At 44.3% G+C, this 23,301-nt stretch overlaps 1 protein-coding gene across 1 annotated transcript in view; it reads left to right on the forward strand.

Annotated features, from left to right (window-relative positions):
- Nucleotides 1–3,033: 3,033 nt before the first annotated feature.
- The window catches only part of TERB2 (telomere repeat binding bouquet formation protein 2), a 46,248-nt gene continuing 25,980 nt past the window's right edge, over nucleotides 3,034–23,301 (forward strand). Inside the window, exons 1-3 of the mRNA XM_073579601.1 lie at nucleotides 3,034–3,097; nucleotides 12,019–12,103; nucleotides 18,702–18,841. Coding sequence (XP_073435702.1) covers nucleotides 3,034–3,097; nucleotides 12,019–12,103; nucleotides 18,702–18,841 — 289 coding nt within the window. The remainder of the gene's footprint in view (nucleotides 3,098–12,018; nucleotides 12,104–18,701; nucleotides 18,842–23,301) is intronic.

Genomic DNA, 23,301 nt, shown 5'->3' on the forward strand with positions numbered 1-23,301 from the left:
CTATAGCAAGTAACCAGCAACAGAATGAAGACACCCAAAGTACCACATCTGGTAGCAGTTCCCAACAAGCTTCCAGAACCCCAGGAGGGGACCAGCACTAAAAGTTTGCACTAACTCTCGTGACCCAGGAGGGTTTATTTGCACCAGTTGACCATCATGGTTCAGTTTTGGTTTTTTCCCAGTGTTGCCCTGTGTTGTTGGCAGCCTTGCTATTGAACTAGCGATCATGAACTTGGAGTGATCAAAAAACTTTTACTTGTAAATAGTTGTACCTCTTTAGGTGCCCTCTCTTGGTTTTACATATGGACACTTTTCGAAGAAAGAGTCTACCTCAACGGACACTGCAAGAAATCCCGGCTGGAAGCGGTGTCCAGCACTTAAAAGAATTTTTGAAAAGTTTTACTGTGAAATATTTGATAATGTGTCTTATGGTAGTAAATGGCTTTTATATTGAAGTAAGAATGTTTTGATACGTAGAGATGAGAAATTTGAATAAAGAATTAAAAATTTTAGGTGACGAACCAGGTATTTACGGTTGTCATCCCGAGTCTAGAAGAGACAGTGAAAAGGAAAGAAATGTATTGATGAAGAAATACTGAAGTGATAGAGAGTAACAGATGACAGCACCTTGAATTAAGTAAAGATTTGCACTTTTGACTTAGAATTTTAGATAGGCAAGTAGGAATTGTTTGCAACATTTAAGAAACAGTGCCTCTCATATTGGAAAGTTATAGTATAAGAGATGTTGTTCAGCATTGCAAAATTTTGTATGTTCCTGTACTGTCAACTTTGTTTATCTTGCAGCCTGCGGACGTGCTGTGTTTAACGGGGGTATGTGGCGCCCCTGAGGCTCTGTCGCCACAGAGGTACTGCACCTTCTCCTAAGGTGTAGTGCCCCACCATCCAGGTGAGGTGGGAACTCCTTTCCACACTCCAACACTCGCACCCCACACAACAGGGTAGTTCTGCATAACCACATTGCGGCTCCTTGCTCAGAGGGTAGCAGAGCACCTTTGGTGGTTCCCTGCTTGGAACACTGGACGTGCTGGGAGGTGGGTGGAGTTAAGATACATAAAAGAGTGGGACAGTGTAGGATGACAGGGTGAGTCTTACAGAAGGTCAGTCGGGTAGGAAGTCACTCAGACAGGAGTGAGGATCCCTGGAAGAAGGGATGGAGGAAGGAGTGCTGCAGCTGCCTCAGTGATCTGAGCCAGCAGGCACGGGAAAGGAAAAGAAGGAGAAATACGTAGAACTCAAATCTAAGCTTCCATAAGAAAGAAAGACAAGTACGGAACGAAGGAGTAGAGAGAACAGAGAGGACGTGGGTTAGAAGAGGAACCCTGCCTATAGGTTCTCAGTGCAAGGCCGGGGCCCGGTCCCCAAGGTTGTATGGACACTTATGGTTCTGCAGCAGACACCGGTGGAGTAGTTGGCTGTAAATGCACAACTCCCATCTAAGACTTGGGGCACAACAGCAATTGGATAGAGAGCCGGGACTCAGGAGAAGGGAGTCCCTGAAGCAGGCTACAGCTGTCTGCCGTACAAGTAGAGTTGTTGGGAACATCAGTCAGGAGGAACTCCAGTGTAACTCAGTACTAGGAGATCTTCACACTTTAAGGTGCTGTAGAGGAGTCGTTCAGGAAGGTACATGTTGGCGGAGTGTTGGAGGGGAGAATCCTAACTTGCCCGGAGGTTGATTGAGTCTCTGACCTGGAGGGCACGGCACAGAAGCGGGCACTACAGACTGTGAGTAAAGCGTTGGAACTGCATGCCCTGGTGTCCTCCATTCCTTCCTGTGTCCGTCCGCCCAGCACTGCTACATCCCCTGCGCCGGACACTACACCATCTAAGTGTCTCCACATCTACACTGCCCTGGGACAACGGCCCTGCCTGTGGAGGGCTATACCAACATTGCTGCACCACACCATCTGTCCCAGAGGATCTGTCTGCAGCGTCGGCCTAACACCTCCCTTGCCGAACACCACAGGTGGCGTCACGAACTGTTTATTTAAACCATTACATACCCCCCATTACTTGGGCGCCCAGGGCCACGGTCCGGGTCACCGCTGCTGTGACACATACCACTGACACCGGCCCGGTACCGAGTACCTCACGGCCCTGGAATGGCGACCCACAGCCCCAGCGAAAGATCCGCGAGGGACGTTACTGCGACAGGAGCAAAGGTGCAAGTACCCGGGCCTGGAGACAGAGAACTGTAACGAAGCTACGACGACTAATAAAATCCGGGACTGTTACAAGTGGAATCTGTCTCCTATTCGTCTTTGCCTTGTCTGGTAAGCAGCGGTCCACCCCCCAAGCCCGGCCCCTACCACACATACAAAAATGAGGTCAAAATCTGGTTCATGTAAAACCCTTGCAAAAGACAAGGGGGCATTCTGCCAATCTGGAGAAAGAAAGGTTCAATCTCCATAGAAGACATAAGAATCATTAGTCTGTGGAACATCCGACCTCTGGACCCGGTTACAGAGGTTGGTCTCAGAAAAGGCTTAGATGCTGTTATAGAAGAAAATAAATTATTAAGCAGTTGTATAGAATTCTTGCTCTGAGTTGATCTAAACTCGGGACCAGGAGGGAAAATGTGCTCTTTTAGGGCAGACTGTGTCATGCATTAAGGATGTACCCATAATAACCTGTTACCTTTATCCTCTCTTTTTGTCCATGGATTGATTGAAAATAATAACTGGAGGCATATTTTTCTTTCAGTGCCCATGCCAATTACCAGCAGCAGTGGTGCTATGACTTGCAAACGGGGCAGACGCCGCTTCTGGAGACCCCTAGATCCATGGGGGCACTGGAAGGCGAGTATGCCTCTGTTTATTATGTTTAATCAATCCATGCCTAAAAAAATGATGTCCCTGTTATTAATTCCTCAAAAAAATATAGAGATATTCTGTTCTGATTATGGTGATGTGTTTGCTGCCACCTACTGGCCCTTTTGATATAGCAGTTCATTTATGAAACCTTGTGTACTTGTCAATAAAGTTTTTGCTGTATCCTACAAGGCTTCTGAAGATGTACGCAGGCCGCAGAGGCTGGTTTTCTGAGAGTGTGGAGCGTGACCTCGTCCACATCTGGGGTTAGGAGAAACATTATTATGCTCTTCAGTTGAAGCTGTACATGCTGTTACCAGGGGCACAGATATATGGCTGCAGTAGTGAGGCCGCCATGATAAAATATCTCTGATGAACTCACAACAGACCTGAGGAAATCCTCACACAACAGTAAAGAGCAGGAGAGGGAATGTACCAAGGTGGGAATGGCTGCAGTGCTGACTATAGACGCTTCATGACTGGGGAAGGTTCAGACTGAAAGGAGCGGTCCTAGATTAGAATTTATTAATTTATTTTTACAGAAATATAGATTAAATAAAATACTAGAATTGCCCCTCATTACAATGAAATCTGGATATAATACCATATCAGGAACTAATACTGGGATTATCAGGGACAAACATTACCACAATGATCCACATAGAATATGATTCCACCATTCCATCCCCAGATATTACCTCCATACAGTGGCTGAATGATACCATAGAAGCTCAATAATGCCACCATTCTGTGGCTCAGTAATGCTGCCATATAGAGACAGGTTGATTGTAGTCATCCACTTCTACTGTTCTCTTCATTTGATACAGGCTTTAAATTAAAGGGAACCTGTCACACGAACAAAAAAAACACTATTAGGCTGTGTGCCCACGTTGCGTTTTTTTCAGCGTTTCCACAGCGTTTGTGCCGGCTCAGACGCTGCAGAAACGCTTACAAGATGCTTCAAATTAATTTGCATGCTTTTTTAGCTTTTTGTGCCAATGCATGCGTTTTTAACCGCTCAGGAATCGCTTAGCGGCTAAAAACGCAACATGCTCATTAATTTCTGCATTGCTAAGCGTTTTTAGCCTTCCCCAATGCTCCCAGAAATCACCTGTCAAAAAATGCGTCAAAAACGCGCGGCTTTTTTGCCAAAAACGTGCAAGAATCGCGTGAAAAAAAGACGCGCGTTTTCTGGGAAGGGGATCAGTTTCCTGAGCGTTTAAAAACGCTAGCGTGGGCACATAGCCTAAGGCTACTTTCAGACATCAGTATTTTAGCATCAGGTGCGATGCGGCGAAAAATGTAAAAGCCGGATCCGGCGCCGGTTGCCACCGGATCCGGCTTTTATCCCATAGACTACCATTATTGCCGCATTGCCCCTGATGGCCATGCTGCGTGTCCGGCTTTTGCCGGATACGGCAAAAAATGCCTGTCCGGCATCTGCAAAAAACGTTCCCTGCAACGTTTTTTTGCAGCAGCGGAACGGCTTTTTACACAGCGCATGCCCGGACACTGTGAGTGTTAACCCCACAAGTGCCCGGCAAGAGAGAGATCTCTCTCTCTCACCTGGACACTTGTGAGAGATCTCTCTCGCCCGGACACTGAGTGTTAACCCCACATGTGTCTCTCACTTTAACCGCCACCCCCTCCCCTCCCCCCATACCCTTCACGGCTGTCTCTCTCATCCTCGATGTATCTTCCTCCTGCGGCTCCTTTAAATCCTGTCTGAGCCGTATCAGACGCCGCATACACATCCGGTGTCACCGCTGCAGGCCGGACACACACCGGATGTCTGAAAGTAGCCTTAACCTGCAGATATGTGGCCCTGTCTGGCACCCACACTTAGAGCCCCGCTGCTGGGACGAAATGAACTTTATTCCCACTGCAGCATTCAGTGTTAATGCCTGCTTCACACTTCAGTTATTTGACGTCAGTCAAAATCTGCCATTTTTTAGGAAAAAACGGATCAGCTATTTTTTTGGCGGATCTGTTTTTTTTTTCCCCATGGACTTGCATTAGTGGCGGATTTTTAGTGATGGTCGTCCGTTGCATCCTTTTTTTGACGGATCCGTTTGAATTTTAGCGTTCGCTGGCTGGAGTAGACAGACAATGTAACATTTTTTTCCAGCGGCGACCGCTATTTGAAACTGCGCATGCCCTGAAGATTTTCCCTTTCATGCAGTTTAGCCCTAAATGGCATTCTGGAAGCAGTGAAAAAATCTCTCTCCTTTAAATTTCAAGTACTTAGTGGATCCTTCCATGAAACGGATCCGGTGGCATCTGTTTGTTACAAAACGGAAACTGATCCGTTTTTTCACACTTTGGCGGTTTGCAACTGACGTCAACCAACTGAAGTGTGAAACAGGCCTAAGTCATAGGGGGTCTCTGGCACGGGGTCAGTCACCACTATATGTACAGAGAGCGGCAGCTGTTACCATACCCCTGACACTGACTGACAGCTGGTCCTAATGCTGAGCTGCTGTCAGTCAGTCCCAGGGGTGTGGGTAAAGCCAACTCTCTCTATACACAGAGCGGAGACTGAAACCATGCCAGTGCCACCCCTAAGACTGAACGCCGAACACTCCTGGGGGGAATAAAGTTAATTTCCTCTCGGAAACAGAGCTCTAAGTGCGGACACCACGGATGGTCAGAGAGCTACTACCTTGCAAAATAACCCCATATCTGCAGGTTAAAAGCGTTTTTCACATGACAGGTTCACACATTTAATATTTGGTGAGCATTTTACCTCAGTATTTGTAAGCCAAAACCAGGAGTGGGTGATAAATACAGAAGTAGTGACATGTTAGGCCAGGGTCAGACTTGCGAGAAACTCGCACGAGTCTCGCATCTTAATACCCGGCATTTTCACAAGAAAATTATTTCAGGTCCAATTTTTTTTATTTTACCAAGGGTAACAGGTGAAATTGGAACCCAAAAGTTATTGTGCAATTTGTCCTGAGTATGCTGATACCCCATATGTGGAGGTAAACCACTGTTTCGGCGCATGACAGAGCACGGAAGGGAAGGAGCGCCATTTGACTTTTTCAACGCAAAATTGGCTGGAATTGAGATCGGACGCCATATCACGTTTGACGAGCCCCTAAAGTGCCTGAACAGTGGAAGCCCCCCATAAGTGACCCCATTTTGGAAACTAGACCCCCCAGGGAACTTATATAGATGTGTGGAGAGCACTTTGAACCCCCAAGTGCTTCACAGAAGTTTATAACTCCCGGGCGTGAAAATACAAAAAATCATATTTTTTCCACAAACATGATCTTTTAATCCCCATTTTTTTATTTTTCAAAGGGTAATAGGAGAAATTGCACCCTATAAGTTGTTGTCCAGTTTTTCCTGAGTACGCCAATGCCCCATATGTAGGAGAAAACTACTGTATGGGCACATGTCGGGGCTCGGAAGGGAATTAGTGACGTTTTGGAATGCAGACTTTGATGGAATGGTCTGCGGGTGTCATGTCTCGTTTGGAGAGGCCCTGATGTGCCTAAACAGTGGAAACCCCCCATAAGTGACCCTATTTTGGAAACTAGACCCCCCAAGGAATTTATCTAGATGTGTGGTAAGCACTTTGAACCCCCAAGTGCTTCACAGAAGTTTATAACTCCCGGGCTTGAAAATAAAAAGTTGCCCAATTTGTCCTGAGAACGCTGATACCCCATATGTGGGAGAAAAATACTGTATGGGTAGGGCATATGTGGGGGCTCGGAAGGGAAGTAGTGACGTTTTGAATTGCAGACTTTGATGGAATGGTCTGCAGGCGTCATGTCGTGTTTGGAGAGCCCCTGATGTGCCTAAACAGTAGAAACCCCCACAAGTGATCCCATTTTGGAAACTAGACCCCCCAAGGAACTTATGTAGATGTGTGGTGAGAACTTTGAACCCCCAAGTGCTTCATAGAAGTTTATAACGTAGAGTCGTAAAAATAAAAAAAATCTTATTTTTTTCCACAAAAATGATATTTTCGCCCCCAATTTTTTATTTTCCCAAGGGTAACAGGAGAAATTGGACAGCAAAAGTTGTCCTGAGTAGGCAGATACCCCATATGTGGGGGTAAAACACTGTTTGGGCACATGGCAGAGCTTGGAAGGGAAGGAGCACTGTTTGACTTTTTCAACGCAGAATTGGCTGGAATTGAGATCAGATGCCTTGTCGCGTTTGGAGAGCCCCTGATGTGCCTAAATAGTCGAAAACCCCCAATTCTAACTCCAACCCTAACCCCAACACATCCCTAGCCCTAATCCCAACCCGAACCACAAACCTAACTTTAGCCCCAACCCTAACTTTAACCCCAACCCTAACCCTAACTTTAGCCCCTACCCTAACCCTATCTGCCACCTTAACCCTAACTTATCCCCGACCCTAACCCTAACTTTAGCCCCAACCCTAACTTTAGCCCCAACCTTAACCCTAACTTTAGCCCCAACCCTAACTTTAGCCTCGACCCTAACCTTAACCCTAATGGGAAAATGGAAATAAATATTTTTTTTTAATTTTATTATTTTTCCCTAACTAAGGGGGTGATAAAGGGGGGTTTAAGTTACTATTTATGGTGGGTTTTTATGTATGGCAGCTGTCACACGCTAAAAGACGCTTTTTATTGTAAAAATAGTTTTTGCATCACCACATTTTCAGAGCTATAAGTTTTCCATATTTTGACCCACAGAGTCATGTGAGGTCTTATTTTTTGCGGTACGAGTTGACGTTTTTATTGGTATCATTTTCGGGCACGTGACATTTTTTGATCGCTTTTTATTCCGATTTTTGGGACGCAGAGTGAACAAAAATCAGCATTTCAAGAATTTCTTTTGGGGGGGGGCGTTTTTACCGTTCCGCATGTGGTAAAATTGATAAAGCGGTTTTATTCTTCTGGTCAGTATGATTACAGCGATACCTCATTTATATCATTTTTTTATGTTTTGGCGCTTTTATACAATAAAAACAATTTTATATAAAAAATAATTATTTTTGCACAGTTTTATTCTGCGAACTATAACTTTTTTATTTTTATTTTTCGCTGATGATGCTGTATGGCGACTTGTTTTTTGCGGGACAAGATGTTGTTTTCAGCGGTACCATGTTTATTTATATTGTCTTTTTGATCGTGTGTTACTGCACTTTTTAATCGGCGGTATGATGATAAAGCATTGTTTTTTTGCCTTGTTTTTTTTTTTAAAGGGGTTCACTAAAGGGATTAACTAGTGGGACTGTTTTATAGGGCGGGTCGGTATGGACGCAGCGATACTAAATATGTGTATTTTTTTTTTTTTTCTTTTTATTTACAAAAAAAAGAATTTATTAGGGAATTTTTTAATTTATTTATTTAGGATTTTTTTAGAATTGTTTTTATACATAATTTTTTTTTTTAAACTTTATTATATTGTCCCATGTGGGGACATCACTGTAAAGTGTCAGATCGCTGATCTGACACTTTGCAGTGCACTGTGTGATCTGACAGGCACTGCAGAGGCTTTCTGTCATGATCCAGGTTGGATATGACAGGTTTTGAATAAGTAACCTTTTTTTTCCTTTGAGCTGTTTGCTCAGGGTTGGTTTTGCCCCCGGTGGCCATTAGGGTCTTTGCACAGTGGTGTCTTTTGTTCTAGTTTGCCCCCGGTGGTGGTGTCATGTCGCCGTCAGATTCAGGGCCTGCTGTCCCGACTTCGGCCGCTAGGAGGCGCCGGACTGTCCCATCGCCGTCTGACTCAGGGCCTGCCATTCCGACCTCAGCCACTAGGAGGCGCCGTGGCTCGCGCCCGAGTGATGGCGGCGGCAGTGGAGGGGCTTCTGCACAGGCGTCTAGTGGACGCAGACTCCGCTCCGCTGTCAGTCGTGAAGGGGTTGGTGCATCATCATCAGGTCTGGTCCTAGGGGTGGTCCTGATGACATCATCAGCCCGAGAGCCTGTGAGGGATGACCTGATCCCTCAAATACCTTGGGACTGGGCTTGCAAGCCGCCGGATATATTCTTGGTTCCCCTGCGTGTTACTGTGTGAATTGCTATAGTTGACTGACTCTGACCTTGGCCTGGACTTCTGACTCTGCTTCTGCCTAACGATTCTGTACCTCTGCTGCCCTCCTGGTTTATGACTCTGACCTTGGCCTGGACTTCTGACTCTGCTTCTGCCTAACAATTCTGTACCTCAGCTGCCCTCCTGGTTTATGACTCTGACCTTGGCCTGAATCTGACTCTGCTACTGTCTACTGTTTTTGTACCTTGCTGCCCGACTGGTTTAGACCCGGATACCACTACATTTTTGTCCTGTATTGGAACACCTTTCTGGCGACCGTCCTGCTCTGGCCACTGCTCCTATTCAGACAGCGCCTCCTGGGCTCTGCTATAAATCCAGATCCCTGTATCCATATACAGGGTAAAGGGTATCAGTGTTTCTCGGGGTGTTGTCTGGCTGCAGCCCAGACCGCAGACGGACGTCACAGGTGGTTAGTGTTATTGCACATGATATTGAAGCAGGTATGATTCCTTGAGTCCTGCCTATAAAGGTGTAGCAGGTGGTTTCACTCTCTGTTGGTGATATTGGTCTTTTCCAACCATCCTTGGTGAAGGAAGGAACTTAAGAGGAGTCCCGGGCAGCTCAGTCAGAATCCTGGAGTGGCAGCTATGGTGTCAGCAGGAAGTTCTTGCAAAGCTTGGAGGAGTGGCAGCTATGGTGTCAGTGTGGAGTTCTTGCAAAGCTTGGTGGAGTGTCAGCTATGGTGTCAGCGAGGAGTTCTTGCAAAGCTTGGTGGAGTGGCAGCTATGGTGAAAGCTGCACTCAGATGCTGGACTCTGTTGCTGGAAGAGAGCTGCACTCAGATGCTGCTCCACTCGGATGCTGGACTCTGTTGCTGTAAAGCTGCACTCACATTCGGGACTCTGTTGCTGGAAAGCTGCACTCAGGTGTTGGATCCGGTTGGAGGAAAAGATGCACTCAGGAGTTGGACTCTGTTGCTGGGAGCATTAGCAACAGAGCAAAGCTAAGTGGTGTTTCCCTGTTTGTCACTTTCCTCAATGTGTGTTTTAGTGCAGTGGTGGGATTAGAATCTGCACCGTCCACTTCACTAGTAAGGGATTGGTTCAGGGCGAGCTAGGGATTTCAGGTATCCTGATCGGCGCCCGGTGCGGAACCAGCCTAGGGATCGTTAGGAGTGTAGAGACACTGACTCAGGGGAGTGCAGGAGGTCTCCATGTCCCCGTTCCCTATCGCAGGGCCACCATTGTAATTGTTTTCCTGGTTTCCCCTTTATTCTGAAATTCGCCCTGCTGGAGGCGGTGTATCCAGACATACGTGTACTACTGAAATTCGCCTGCTGGAGGCGGTGTATCCGGCTGCACATTCTATTATTTAAATTCGCCCTGCTGGAGGCGGTGTATCCAGGTTCACGCGTATCATATAAATTCGCCCTGCTGGAGGCGGTGTGTCCAGTCACACGTGACCATGACACTTTCTCAGTGCCTGCTCTCAGCAGGCACTGAGAAAGCCGCCTCCCTGCAGGACCCCGAAGGCCCCCGTGGTCATATTGGATCCGGGGGCCTGCAGGGAAGAGGCCCTCGGAACAGCGCGATCACATCGCGCTGTTCCGAGAGTCTCAGGGAAGCACGCAGAGAGCCCCCTCTCTGCGCGATTCTTCCCTGTGCCCCCGGTACACGGCGATCACGTTTGATTGCAGTGTGCCGGGGATTAATATGCCGGGGGCAGTCCGTGACCACCCCTGGCACATAGTGCCGGGTGTCAGCTGTGATAATCAGCTGACACCCGGCCGTGATCAGCGGCGATCCCCCCGTGAGCGCCGCTGATCGACTATGACGTATGATGTATGACTATGATGTACTATCCCGTCCATGGGAATTAAGTCCCAGGGCACATGGACGGGATAGTACGTCATATGGCAGAAAGGGGTTAACATTGGGTACACAGGCCATGCGGATGTATGCGGATGCCTCCGCATGCGTCGTTTTGACACTGCGCTGAACTCCGTCGAACGCAACATGTTGCATTTTGTTGCAGTCGGCACAGCGTCAAAAGGACGCATGCTTAGGCATCCGCATACATCTGCATGGCCTGCGTACCCAATGTTAAAGATAGGTACGCAGGACGCATGCAGACATAGAAGCTGAAGGAAGAGGTGCGGCAGTGGGCAGGGCTTAACGGAGAAAGAAGGCTGCCATCCGCAGCTCTGCCGAACACTAGTGTGAAACCAGCCTTGGTCATTTACAGTACCACTTACTGTTTCTTGTTACAGAATTGCAGTACATCAGTAATAATTGGATGATATACTGTGTCTCTGGATGGCATCCAATTTTTTTTCTTTACGTGTTTATATTTTTGAGGAGCCAATTTGCAATTTGTTTTTGAAGAGACAATTTGCATAATTAGCATGTTTTTGAGGAGACTCAAGCAAACACTGGGAGAACTATGAAATCTCATTGAAGGTGTCCTTGGTGAGATTTGAACCCATGAACTAAGTTCTGCAAGACAACACTACTAGTCTCTGTGTTGCCAGTGACACACAGTTATGCATAGGTGATAACTGAAGGCCTAGAGAAGAACTGGAATATAAGTTGGTGTGCATGCAGCATGTAAGCGCATATTCACACTAGCTACTAAACAGAAACTCAAGATAAAAACTTAATATGCAAATACCGTACAGTAAATAAATAAACAGCAATAGTGCATGAAAATAGCATAGGGTGGCTCAATTCACATCCTATTGTACTTACAGAAACAGCACTCAGACTCCCATAATTCTAACATATATCACCCATTAGGGTGTGTGCAGACGATCAGTGAAAGCTGCGGATTGGTCGCTGCGTACTTATGCAGCGCCCAAACCGCAGAGATCAGATGTTAAAGCATTGTGGATGGGGTTTCAAGTAATCCCGCGCTCACTAGGTGTCCACAGATTCCCACGGCTTACCCGCAGAGATGGACATGCGGTGCGTCTCTCCAGGCCGCAGCATGTCATTTTCTCCTGTGGAGACAATAGAATGTATTGGACGTGGTTAATCCGCACGGTTCAGTGGACACATGCGGATTCACCTGCGTTCAATAGACGGCAGCACTTTGGACACAGTGAACATGCGCTATGTCCAAAACGCTGCCATTTCCGGCCTTAGATATGTGATAAATGTTTGTGGCTGGAGAACCCCATTGATGTAAACCAATTTACTTTCCAGAGTCTGAAGGTGGAGCCATTGAAAACACGAGCCATCAAGCTGATTACCTTTTCAGTAGCGATGCATCACATCGTGACACCCAGAGGTATGTATGATTCTATAGTAAATCATTACACGCTGACATTCAAAGTGATGCAAGAAGGAGATTAGTGTCAGTGCCGCATGGAAATATGTCAAAGAGTAATCACCATTTTAGAAAATGGTCCAAGAATTTTCTTATGGATTATACAGCGTGGTTCTAATATTTTTTTTAAGCCTCCATCGAGTTTTGGTCTAATGTGTCTGATACAAGTTTGTATGTAGAGTTGATAGGATCAGTGATGTTAATAAAGTTATACTGGGCCCCATTCACAAGTCCGTGTTTACACACTAGTGAAAAAATGGTACCGGTGTCATCAGTGTTTTGGATCAGTGTATGGCCGGGATCACACATGGGTTTGCCTCTCTATCTGGACATCTCACATCCATGAATTGTCTGGTTCCTTATTGTGCCTCCTGATGAACCGTGTGGACGGGGAAACGCGTCGAGGCTGGAAGCTAAGTTTGGGTTAACCCCCAGCTGTTTCTATAATTTTTTTTTTTTGGCAATAGGTATCATCCATTGCCTTCTATGGGAACCAATATGGATATAATTCTGATGTTCCTTTATTGAAGCACGCTATTTTTTACCTCTTGTCTGTGCTTGTCTGATTTTACTGCAGAGTTTGTTTGTTTTTGGCTTTATTTGATAATGCATATGGAATCTATGTTTTCTGTAGTCTATTAATACCCAAAAAGACAAGATTGCCACTATCTACTGGTAGCTTATGGAATCTATATTTTCTGTGGTCTATTAATACCCAAAAAGACAAGACTTGCTACTATCTATTGGTTATACAAGAGGTTTCTCTAAGTTTACAAGTAACAGCCTGTCTTTTATACATTGTACATTACAAGCCTGTGTATTATATTAATCATTATCTTTCATCTCTTTTATTTGCTTATTGTTTTCCCACCTGTAGTTTATAAGGGTCATTTAGGGCGAGTCTGGGACAGCCGCCGCGGAGTGGGGGCGCCAAATCGTGTCTTTTAGGATGCCAACCTCCACTGTCAGGAGGGACAGCAGGCTAGTGTAGGGCTATCGTAGGCTATTATTGTATAGAGTTTGTTAATTGTGTTATTGCACTAGGGGGGTGTTTTTTACCTCAATTTATTAACCCCTTCCTGACATCCGACGTACTATCCCGTCCATGGGACCCGGGCCCCTATGCCCATGGACGGGATAGTACGTCTACCGCTACCGCGATCAGCGGCGCCCACGTGGTGAGCGCCGCTGATCGCGGCCGGGTGTCAGCTGATTATCACAGCTGACACCCGGCACAATGTGTCAGGGGCGGTCACAGACCGCCCCCGACACGTTAACCCCTTGCACACCGCGATCAAACATGATCGCGGTGTACCGGGGGTTAAAGGGAAGCATCGGCAGGGAGGGGGCTCCCTCCGTGCTTCCCTGAGCCCCCACGGCAGCGCAATGTGCAGCGCTGCTGCGGGGGGCTCCTTTCCTGCAGGCCCCCGAATCCAAGATGGCAACGGGGGCCTTCGGGGGCCTGCAGGAAGCTGGCTTCCCTCAGTGCCTGCAAAGCCCAGGCATGAGGAAGCCTTCTGCACTGCCTGTGACAGATCGCTGATCTGTCACAGTGATCTGTGATGTGACAGATCAGCGATCTGTCACAGGACAGTGATGTCCCACCTGGGACTATTTAATAAAGTTAAAAAAAAATAAAAAAAGTGTTAAAATAATTTTTAAAAAATCGCCAAATAAATTAGAAAAAAAAAAAAATATTCCCCCAAATAAATCCATTTTTTGGAAATAAAAAAAACAAAAAAACAATAAAAGTACACATATTAGGTATCGCCGCGTCCGTAATGACCCGCCCTATAAAACTGTCCCATTAGTTAACCCCTTTAGCGAACCCCTTAAAAAATAAAAATACAAAACGAAGCAAAAAATAATGATTTATTATCATACCGCCAAACAAAAAGTGTAATAACGCGCGATCAAAAAGACGCATATAAATATCCATGGTACCGCTGAAAACGTCATCTTGTCCCGCAAAAAACGAGCTGCCACACAGCATCATTAGCGAAAAAATAAAAAAGTTATAGATCGCAGAATAAAGCGATGCAAAAATAATAATTTTTTATATAAAATAGTTTTCATTGCATAAAACCGACAAAACATAAAAAAGACCTAAATGAGGTATCGCTGTAACCGTACTGACCCGAAGAATAAAACCGCTTTATCAATTTTACCGCACGCGGAACGGTGTAAACGCACCCCCCCCAAAAGAAATTCATGAAACGCTGGTTTTTGTTCATTCTGCGTCCCAAAAATCGGAATAAAAAGCAATCAAAAAATGTCACGTGCCTGAAAATGGTACCATTAAAAACGTCAACTCGTCCCGCAAGAAGTAAGACCTCACATGACTCGGTGGGTCAAAATACGGAAAAATTATAGCTCTCAATATGTGGTGATGCAAAAACTATTTTTACAATAAAAAGCGTCTTTTAGCGTGCGACAGCCGCCAAATATAAAAACCGCCATAAATAGTAAATCAAACCCCCCGTTATCACCCCCTTAGTTAGGGAAAAATAATAAAATAAAAAAATGTATTTATTTCCATTTTTCCATTAGGGTTAGGGCTAGGGTTAGGGTTAGGGCTAGGGTTAGGGTAGGGTTAGGGTTAGGGTAGGGTTAGGGCTAGGGTTAGGGCTAGGGTTAGGGCTAGGGTTAGGGTTAGGGCTGAGATTAGGGTTAGTGGTGTGTTGGGGTTCGGGTTGCAGTTAGAATTGGGGGTTTCCACTGTTTGGGCACATCAGGGGCTCTCCAAATGCAACATGGCATCTGATCTCAATTCCAGCCAATTCTGAGTTGAAAAAGTCAAATGGTGCTCCTTCCCTTCCAAGCTCTGCCATGCGCCCAAACAGTGTTTTACCCCCACATGTAGGGTATCAGCCTACTCAGGACAAATTGCAAAACAATTTTTGGGGTCCAATTTCTCCTGTTACCCTTAGGAAAATAAAAAATTGGGGGCAAAAATACAATTTTTGTGGAAAAAAATATTTTTTTTATTTTCACGTCCGAGCGTTATAAACTTCTGTGAAGCACTTGGGGGTTCAAAGTGCTCGCCACACATCTAGATAAGTTTCGTGGGGGGTCTAGTGTCCAAAATGGGGTCACTTGTTGGGAGTTTCAATAGTTTAGGTACATCAGGGGCTCTCCAAACGCACATGACACCCGCAGACCATTCCATAAAGTCTGAATTCCAAAACGTCACTGCTTCCCTTCCGAGCCCCGACGTGTGTCCATACAGTAGTTTTCTCCCACATATGGGGTGTCAGCGTACTCATGACAAATTTGACAACAACTTTTGGGGTCCAATTTCTCCTGTTACCCTTGGGAAAATAAAAAAATTGGGGACTAATTGATCATGTTTGTGGAAAAAATACGATTTTTTTATTTTCATGCCCGGGCATTATAAACTTCTGTGAAACCCTTGGGTGTTCAAAGTGCTCACCACACATCTAGATAAGTTCCTTAGGGGGTCTCGTTTCCAAAATGGGTCATTTGTGGGGGTTTCCACTGTTTTGGTACATTAGGGGCTCTCCAAAGGCAACATGACACCCGCAGACCATTCCATCAAAGTCTGCATTCCAAAACGTCACTACTTCCCTTCCGAGCCCTGACATGTCTCCATACAGTAGTTTTCTCCCACATATGGGGTGTCAGCGTACTCAGGACAAATTGGACAACAACTTTTGGGGTTCAATTTCTCCTGTTACCCTTGGGAAAATAAAAAAATTGGGGACTAATTGATCATATTTGTGGAAAAAATACGATTTTTTTATTTTCATGCCCTGGCATTATAAACTTCTGTGAAGCCCTTGGGGGTTCAAAGTGCTCACCTCACATCTAGATAAGTTCCTTAGGGGGTCTAGGTTTCAAAATGTGGTCATTTGTGGCGGGTTTCCACTGGTTAGGTACATTAGGGGCTCTCCAAAGGCAACATGACACCCGCAGACCATTCCATCAAAGTCTGCATTCCAAAACGTCACTACTTCCCTTCCGAGCCCCGACATGTGCCCATACAGTAGTTTTCTCCCACATATGGGGTATCAGCATACTCAGGACAAATTGGACAACAACTTTTGGGGTCCAATTTCTCCTGGTACCCTTGGGAAAATAAAAAAATGGTGACTAAAAGATCATGTTTGTGGAAAAAATACAATTTTTTTATTTTCACGCCCGGGCGTTATAAACTTCTGTGAAGCACTGGGGGGTTCAAAGTGCTCACCACACATCTAGATAAGTTCCTTGGGGGGTCTAGTTTACAAAATGATGTAATTTGTGGGGGGTTTCCACTGTTTAGGTACATCAGGGGTTTTCCAATCGCGACATGGTGTCCGATCTCAATTCCAGCCAAAAACGTCAAATGGCGCTGCTTCCCTTCTGAGCTCTGCCATGCGCCCAAATAGTGGTTTACCCCCACATGTGGGGTATCAGCGTACTTAGGACAAATTGCACAATAACTTTTAGGGTCCTGTTACCCTTGGAAAAATAAGAATTGAGGGTGAAAAGATCATTTTTGTGGAAAAAATATGATTTTTTAATTGTACGGCTGTATGTTATAAACTTCTGTGAAGCCCTTGGGGGTTCAAAGTTCTCACCACACATCTAGATAAGTTCCTTTGGGGGTCTAGTTTCCAAAATGGGGTCACTTGTAGGGGGTTTCCACTGTTTAGGTACATCAGGGACTCTCCAAACGTGACATGGCGTCCGATCTGAATTCCAGCCAATTTTGCATTGAAAAAGTCAAACGGCGCTCCTTCCATTCTGAGCTCTGCCATGCGCCGAAACAGTCGTTCCCCCCCACATATCAGGTATCAGCGTACTCAGGACAAATTGCACAATAACTTTTGCAGTCCAATTTCTCCTGTTACCCTTGGTAAAATAAAAAAAATTGAACCTGAAGTATTTTTTTTGTGAAAAAAAGTTAGATGTTCATTTTTTTTTAAATATTCAAAAAAATTCCTGTGATGCACCTAAAGGGTTAATAAACTTCTTGAATGTGGTTTTGAGCACCTTAAGGGGTGCAGTTTTTAGAATGGTGTCACTTTTGGGTATTTTCTATCATATAGACCCCTCAAAGTGGCTTCAAATGTGACGTGGTCCTAAAAATAAAATGGTGTTGTAAAAATGAGAAATTGCTGGTCAACTTTTAACCCTTATAACTTCCTAACAAAAAAAAATGTTGGTTCCAAAATTGTGCTGATGTAAAGTAAACATGTGGGAAATGTTAGTTATCAAGTTTTTTGTGTGCCGTATCTCTGTGATTTAAGGGCATAAAAATTCAAAGTTGGAAAATTGCGAAATTTTCAAAATTTTCGCCAAATTTCCATTTTTCTCACAAATAAACGCAAGTTATTTGAATGAAATTTTACCACTAACATGAAGTACAATATGTCATGAGAAAACAATGTCAGAATCACCGGGATCCATGGAAGCGTTCCAGAGTTATGACCTCATAAAGGTACAGTGGTCAGAATTGTAAAAATTGGCCCGGTCATGAACGTGCAAACCACCCTTGGGGGTGAAGGGGTTAAAGTTTCATATTTTTAAAGGGATTATATGATTGCACTATGGCTGGGATCACACATGCAAGAAACACGGCCGAGTCTCGCATGTTAATACCCGGCAATGACGCCGGCACTCAGATCGGAGCATGCGGCCGCACAGCAATACATGCAGCCACAGGCTCCGCTCCCGAGTGCCGGCGGCAGTTCCGAGTATTAACATGCGAGACTCGGCCGTGTTTCTTGCATGTGTGATCCCGGCCTATGTGTGTCTCTTTTTACCATCATCAGGATTTTTCTTGAATGAATAAATAAATAAATTGTAAAGTTTCTCTTATCTATGGCTGAGTTAAATATGGACAGTACACGGATTTCACACGGATGCAGAATATGTTTTTCACAGACCCATAGACTTCACTTGGCACCTTTTATCAGTGATACTAGAGAAAAACAGACATGTCTCTGTGAGTTTGACATGGACACACAATCCGTCAAAAAAATATGGACATGTGAATAGCCCTATAGACTTTAATGTGTATGTATTCTAACTGTGAAAAGCACAAAATAAAACATGGATGTGTGAATGAGGCCTAATGCAGAAATATGACGTTAGTTTTAGGGCCTATTTACATGTCAGTTTGAGAAAAACAGGCCAAGTCTCAGCAGTGATTTTCATCAGAGTGTCATCCAAGTTTCATCAGAGTTTGATTCGATTTTCGTCAGTTTTTCTCATATGTGAGAAAAAAAAAGTTTATTTACTTTCTCCTGTCCAGCATTCCGTGAAAATCAAACCACACTCAGATGGAATCTGAGTGCTGTCCAATTTTTTATGGACCCATAGACTTGCATTGCTGATTTTGATCGGACACTCAGATTAACATCGGACATGTCTCCGATTTTGCACGGTTTGCTCAGTCTGTAAAGATGACGAACGTGTAAATGGCCCCTTTCTCTATTATCGGTAAGAGTGCTATCGGTGAAAAAAACAAGGAGTAATTAAATGAAAAAAAGTTATGTCTGAGCCATTATGATGTAAAGTTTAGTTTCTTTATTTTTTATTTTTTTCTTAGAATATATAATAGTCTGGAATACATTGAAAATAAAGCTACTGTTTTTCATGCAAGTTTCTTGAGACTACATACTCAACTAGAAACCAAAACTATGGTGACGCTGGGGAACTTTATTCTGCCCCCACCCTCTATTCATAAAGGTAATCCTTTGTAACCTTTACATCTTCAGGGTAACGTCTCATTCAACTTACTGGGCCCTTTCTTGGCCGGTTATAAGATGTGTACTAGCTTTAAAATGTAATTTAAAAACACTAATAATAAATATTATACAGCTCTGGCAAAAATTAAGAGACCACCACATCAAAACTCTGTCATGGGCAGCCCATTCTCCAGACCTGAATCCCATTGAAAACCTCTGGAATGTAATCAACAAGAAGATGCTCTGCTACATCCACCCTGTAAACCCCTCCTGACCCCACACATAAACTTCCCTCATTCAGCACCATGACAACCAGCACAGCAGAGTCCTGCGAGCACTGAGGCTCTTGATCATGTGACCCCGGACTCCTCCCCTCCTGTGACCTCATCACAGGTCCTGTGCACAGCCTAGCGACGTCATTGTAGGCTGTGAGGGGCTGCATGCGTCTCTGGGAGGCGAGGATGGGGTGCATGGCAGCTTATCTCCCTGCAGTGCGGGAAAGAAAAATCCAGGACGGGACAGCGGGGGGTCCAAATCAGGACCGTCCCGTGAAATCCGGGACGGTTGGGAGCTATTACCGCCGTGCTCGTAGAGGGCCGGTGGCAGGAAGAACAGGCAGGCCAGTGTGGCCGCATCAGCTGGCAAGCAGCCAGATGAGCGGGCGCTGCCAGCCCGCGGCCCACATGACAGCAGCCCAGTGGAAAAATGCCCAGTTGGGCAGATTATCAATCCGGGTCTGGTGCACATGATGTCCTTTTAATGTCTGTGAATCCTGTGAGTTTTTCATGTGGAAGACGCTTTTTTTTTTTGCTTAAGCTGTATTAAATACTATTGAGTAGCTCCCTAGCGGTAGCCGCCTGAAAAATGGTTAGGTTACCTATTGTAGCTGCTTGGCGACTTAAAAACTTGAAACTCAAAAGACTGAACATATAGTATGTGCAGCAAGTGCAGATGGTCATTCTTTTTAGTGATTAATTAGCACTTTTTCAGGTGGGTTACATAGCAGATCTGCCTTAAATACATGTGTGCACATACTCATAGTTTGACTTATCAGTAAGGGGTGTGACCACTTAGGCCTGTTTCACACATCAGTTTTTTTGTCAGTTAAAATCCGCTAAAATTGGCGGACAACGGATCCGTTGCTGTACTGACCACATCGTTTGGCACCGGACCGTTGTTTTAACGGATCCGGTGAAGGAAGAATTTTAAAGGAACCGCTGCCCGGGGAGGAGAGAGAGAGAGAGAATCATGAATGCCAAATACGGCTCTGGGAACAGCAATGCATTTCTGGGCACTCAGCAGCCTTACTCCTTTTAATCGTATACAAATAAAACTGAAAATTGTATACCGTTGAGCTGGATTTCCCCTAATACATTCTCATTATCGTTGTTGGTGGTAGTGACTTTAATTCCATACTCCGGAGGGACTAGGCAACCGCAGTAAGCTGTGTTTTTTGTACTATACCATATTTCAACTTTATAAAAAGCACTACACTTTTCCATGAAAAGACCAGAAAAAGCCATACACCTGACAAATGCTATTGAGAACTCTGCTATTAGAAGTGGAAAGGAAGAACAAAGACAAAAGAATCTAATTAATAAAAATATTGGAGAAAGAGAAACCAATCACAAACTAAAATGTTTCTATACTAATGCACAAAGCATGGGCAACAAACAAGGAGAATTGGAACTACTAACACAGGAAAAGAAATATGATGTCATTGGAATCACTGAAACTTGGTGGGACAATACACATGATTGGAATACAAGACTAGAAGGATACAACTTATTTGCAAGAAACAGACTTGATAAACGAGGAGGGGGTGTCGCATTGCATGTTAGAAATGCGTATATCTGCACAGAGATTGAAGCTTCAGAGACTGGGAGTTCTGTGGAAACTGTTTGGGTAAGAATACAAGGACAGAACAATGGAAGGACACCATTGTAGGCATTTACTACAGGCCGCCTGAGCAAGCTGAAGGTATGGATGAACTCTTTATGCATCAAATGGCCAAGTTCTCCAAAAAATATGACATAGTTGTCATGGGAGATTTCAACTATCCAGACATTTGTTGGGAATCTCTCTCAGGCAAAACTAACAGGTCAAGGAAATTCTTATCCTCTCTTGCTGACAACTTTATCTTCCAAAAGGTAAGGGAGAAAACAAGGGGAACTGCTACCTTGGATCTAATCCTTATAAACAGGGAGGAAATGGTTGAGGAGGTAAAAGTGGCTGGGACCCTAGGAGGTAGCGACCGTGCTATTTTAGAATTTTGGATAACTAGAGGCGGAAGACCTGTGAAGACTCAGACGTCAAGGTTAGATTTCAGAAAGGCAGATTTTAAGGGATTCAGAAAGAGAATTGGAGGGATCCAATGGCTGGATATCCTTAAAGACAAAAATGTCCAGGAAGGATGGGAAATCTTGAAAAATGAAATTCTCAAAGCACAGTTGTTAACAATTCCGAAAAGAGGGAAGAATAGGAAGCATTTAAGGAAACCAGGATGGATGAACACAGAACTTAAGCACATGCTAAAAAGGAAGAAAAAAATGTTTATAAAATGGAAAGAGGGAGGCATATCTAAAGAAGAATATAATGCTGTCTGCAGAACCTGCAGGGCACAAATCAGATTATCTAAAGCTGAAAATGAATTGAGGCTTGCAAGAGATGTCAAAAGCAATAATAAAGGATTTTGGGGATATGTCAAAAGTAAAAGAAAAGTCAAAGATGCTATAGGATTTTTACAGGATGAAAATGATGAAATGGTAAGACACGATGTTGAGAAGGCTGAACTTTTAAATTCCTATTTTGCATCTGTTTTCTCTCAGAAAGGAAATGTAACATCAACTGTTATTCACTGTCCTATTAAGGGAATAGAAGAATCCAGGATATCTATAAACAGAAAGATAGTGAGGAAACACTTAGCTAACCTAAATGAATTCAAGTCTCCAGGTCCAGATGAATTACACCCCAGAGTACTGAAGGAGATAGCAGAAGAAATTTTTGAACCCCTCTCCATAATCTTTGAAAATTCTTGGAGAACAGGAGAAGTGCCAGAAGACTGGAGAAGAGCAAATGTTATTCCTATCTTCAAAAAGGGGAAGAAGGTGGACCCAGGCAACTATAGGCCGGTGAGTCTGACTTCTATACCAGGAAAGATCTTTGAACAAATTATTAAACAACATGTATGTCAATACCTGGATAAGAATGAAGTGATTAAACAGAGTCAGCATGGGTTTGTAACTAATAAGTCATGTCAGACTAACTTAATTTCCTTCTATGACGGTATCACTGATTGGGTGGATCAAGGAAATGCTGTAGATATAGTATATCTTGACTTCAGCAAAGCATTTGACAAAGTCTCTCATACAATCCTTATTGAAAAAATGGCTAAGTATGGAATGGACAAGGCAACTGTTAGGTGGATTCATAACTGGCTTAGTGATCGGACCCAAAGAGTGGTCGTAAATGGCTGCACATCCAGTTGGAAGAATGTCTCAAGTGGGGTACCACAGGGCTCTGTCCTGGGCCCTGTATTGTTCAACATCTTTATCAACGATTTAGATGAAGGAATTGAGGGTAAACTGATTAAATTTGCTGATGACACAAAGCTAGGAGGGATAGCTAATACTAGAGAAGAGAGAGAGGATTCAAAAAGATTTAAATAAACTGGAGAAGTGGGCAGCAACTAACAGAATGGTTTTTAACAGGGAGAAATGCAAAGTACTACATCTGGGCAATAAAAATGAAAAACGCATATATAGAATGGGAGGAATAGGGCTAAGTGATAGCACATGTGAAAAAGACTTGGGTATACTAATAGATCACAGACTGAATATGAGTCAACAGTGTGATGCAGCAGCAAAAAAGGCAAATGCAATTCTAGGATGTATTAACAGAAGCATACAGTCTAGATCACGTGAAGTCATTATTTCCCTCTACTCCTCTTTTGTCAGACCTCATCTGGAATATTGTGTCCAGTTTTGGGCACCACATTTTAAAAAAGACATCAACAAACTGGAGCAAGTTCAGAAAAGAGCGACCAGAATGGTGACCGGTCTGCAAACCCTGTCTTATGAGGAAAGGTTGCAGGATTTGGGAATGTTTAGTTTGCAAAAGAGAAGACTGAGAGGAGACTTAATAGCTGTCTACAAATATCTAAAGGGCTGTCACATTGTAGAAGGATTAACTTTATTCTCATTTGCACAAGGAAAGACTAGAAGCAATGGGATGAAACTGAATGGGAGGAGACACAGATTAGATATTAGAAAAAACTTTTTGACAGTTAGAGTGATCAATGAGTGGAACAAGCTGCCACGAGAAGTGGTGAGTTCTCCTTCAATGGAAGTCTTCAAACAGAGGCTGGACAGACATCTGACTGGGATGGTTTAGCGAATCCTGCTTTGAGCAGGGGGTTGGACCAGATGGCCCAGGAGGTCCCTTCCAACTCTACGATTCTAT

This window comes from Dendrobates tinctorius, unplaced genomic scaffold (genome assembly GCF_039654945.1).
Source record: "Dendrobates tinctorius isolate UK_male_01 unplaced genomic scaffold, ASM3965494v1 ptg000062l, whole genome shotgun sequence".
Classification (NCBI taxonomy): Eukaryota; Metazoa; Chordata; class Amphibia; order Anura; family Dendrobatidae; genus Dendrobates; species Dendrobates tinctorius.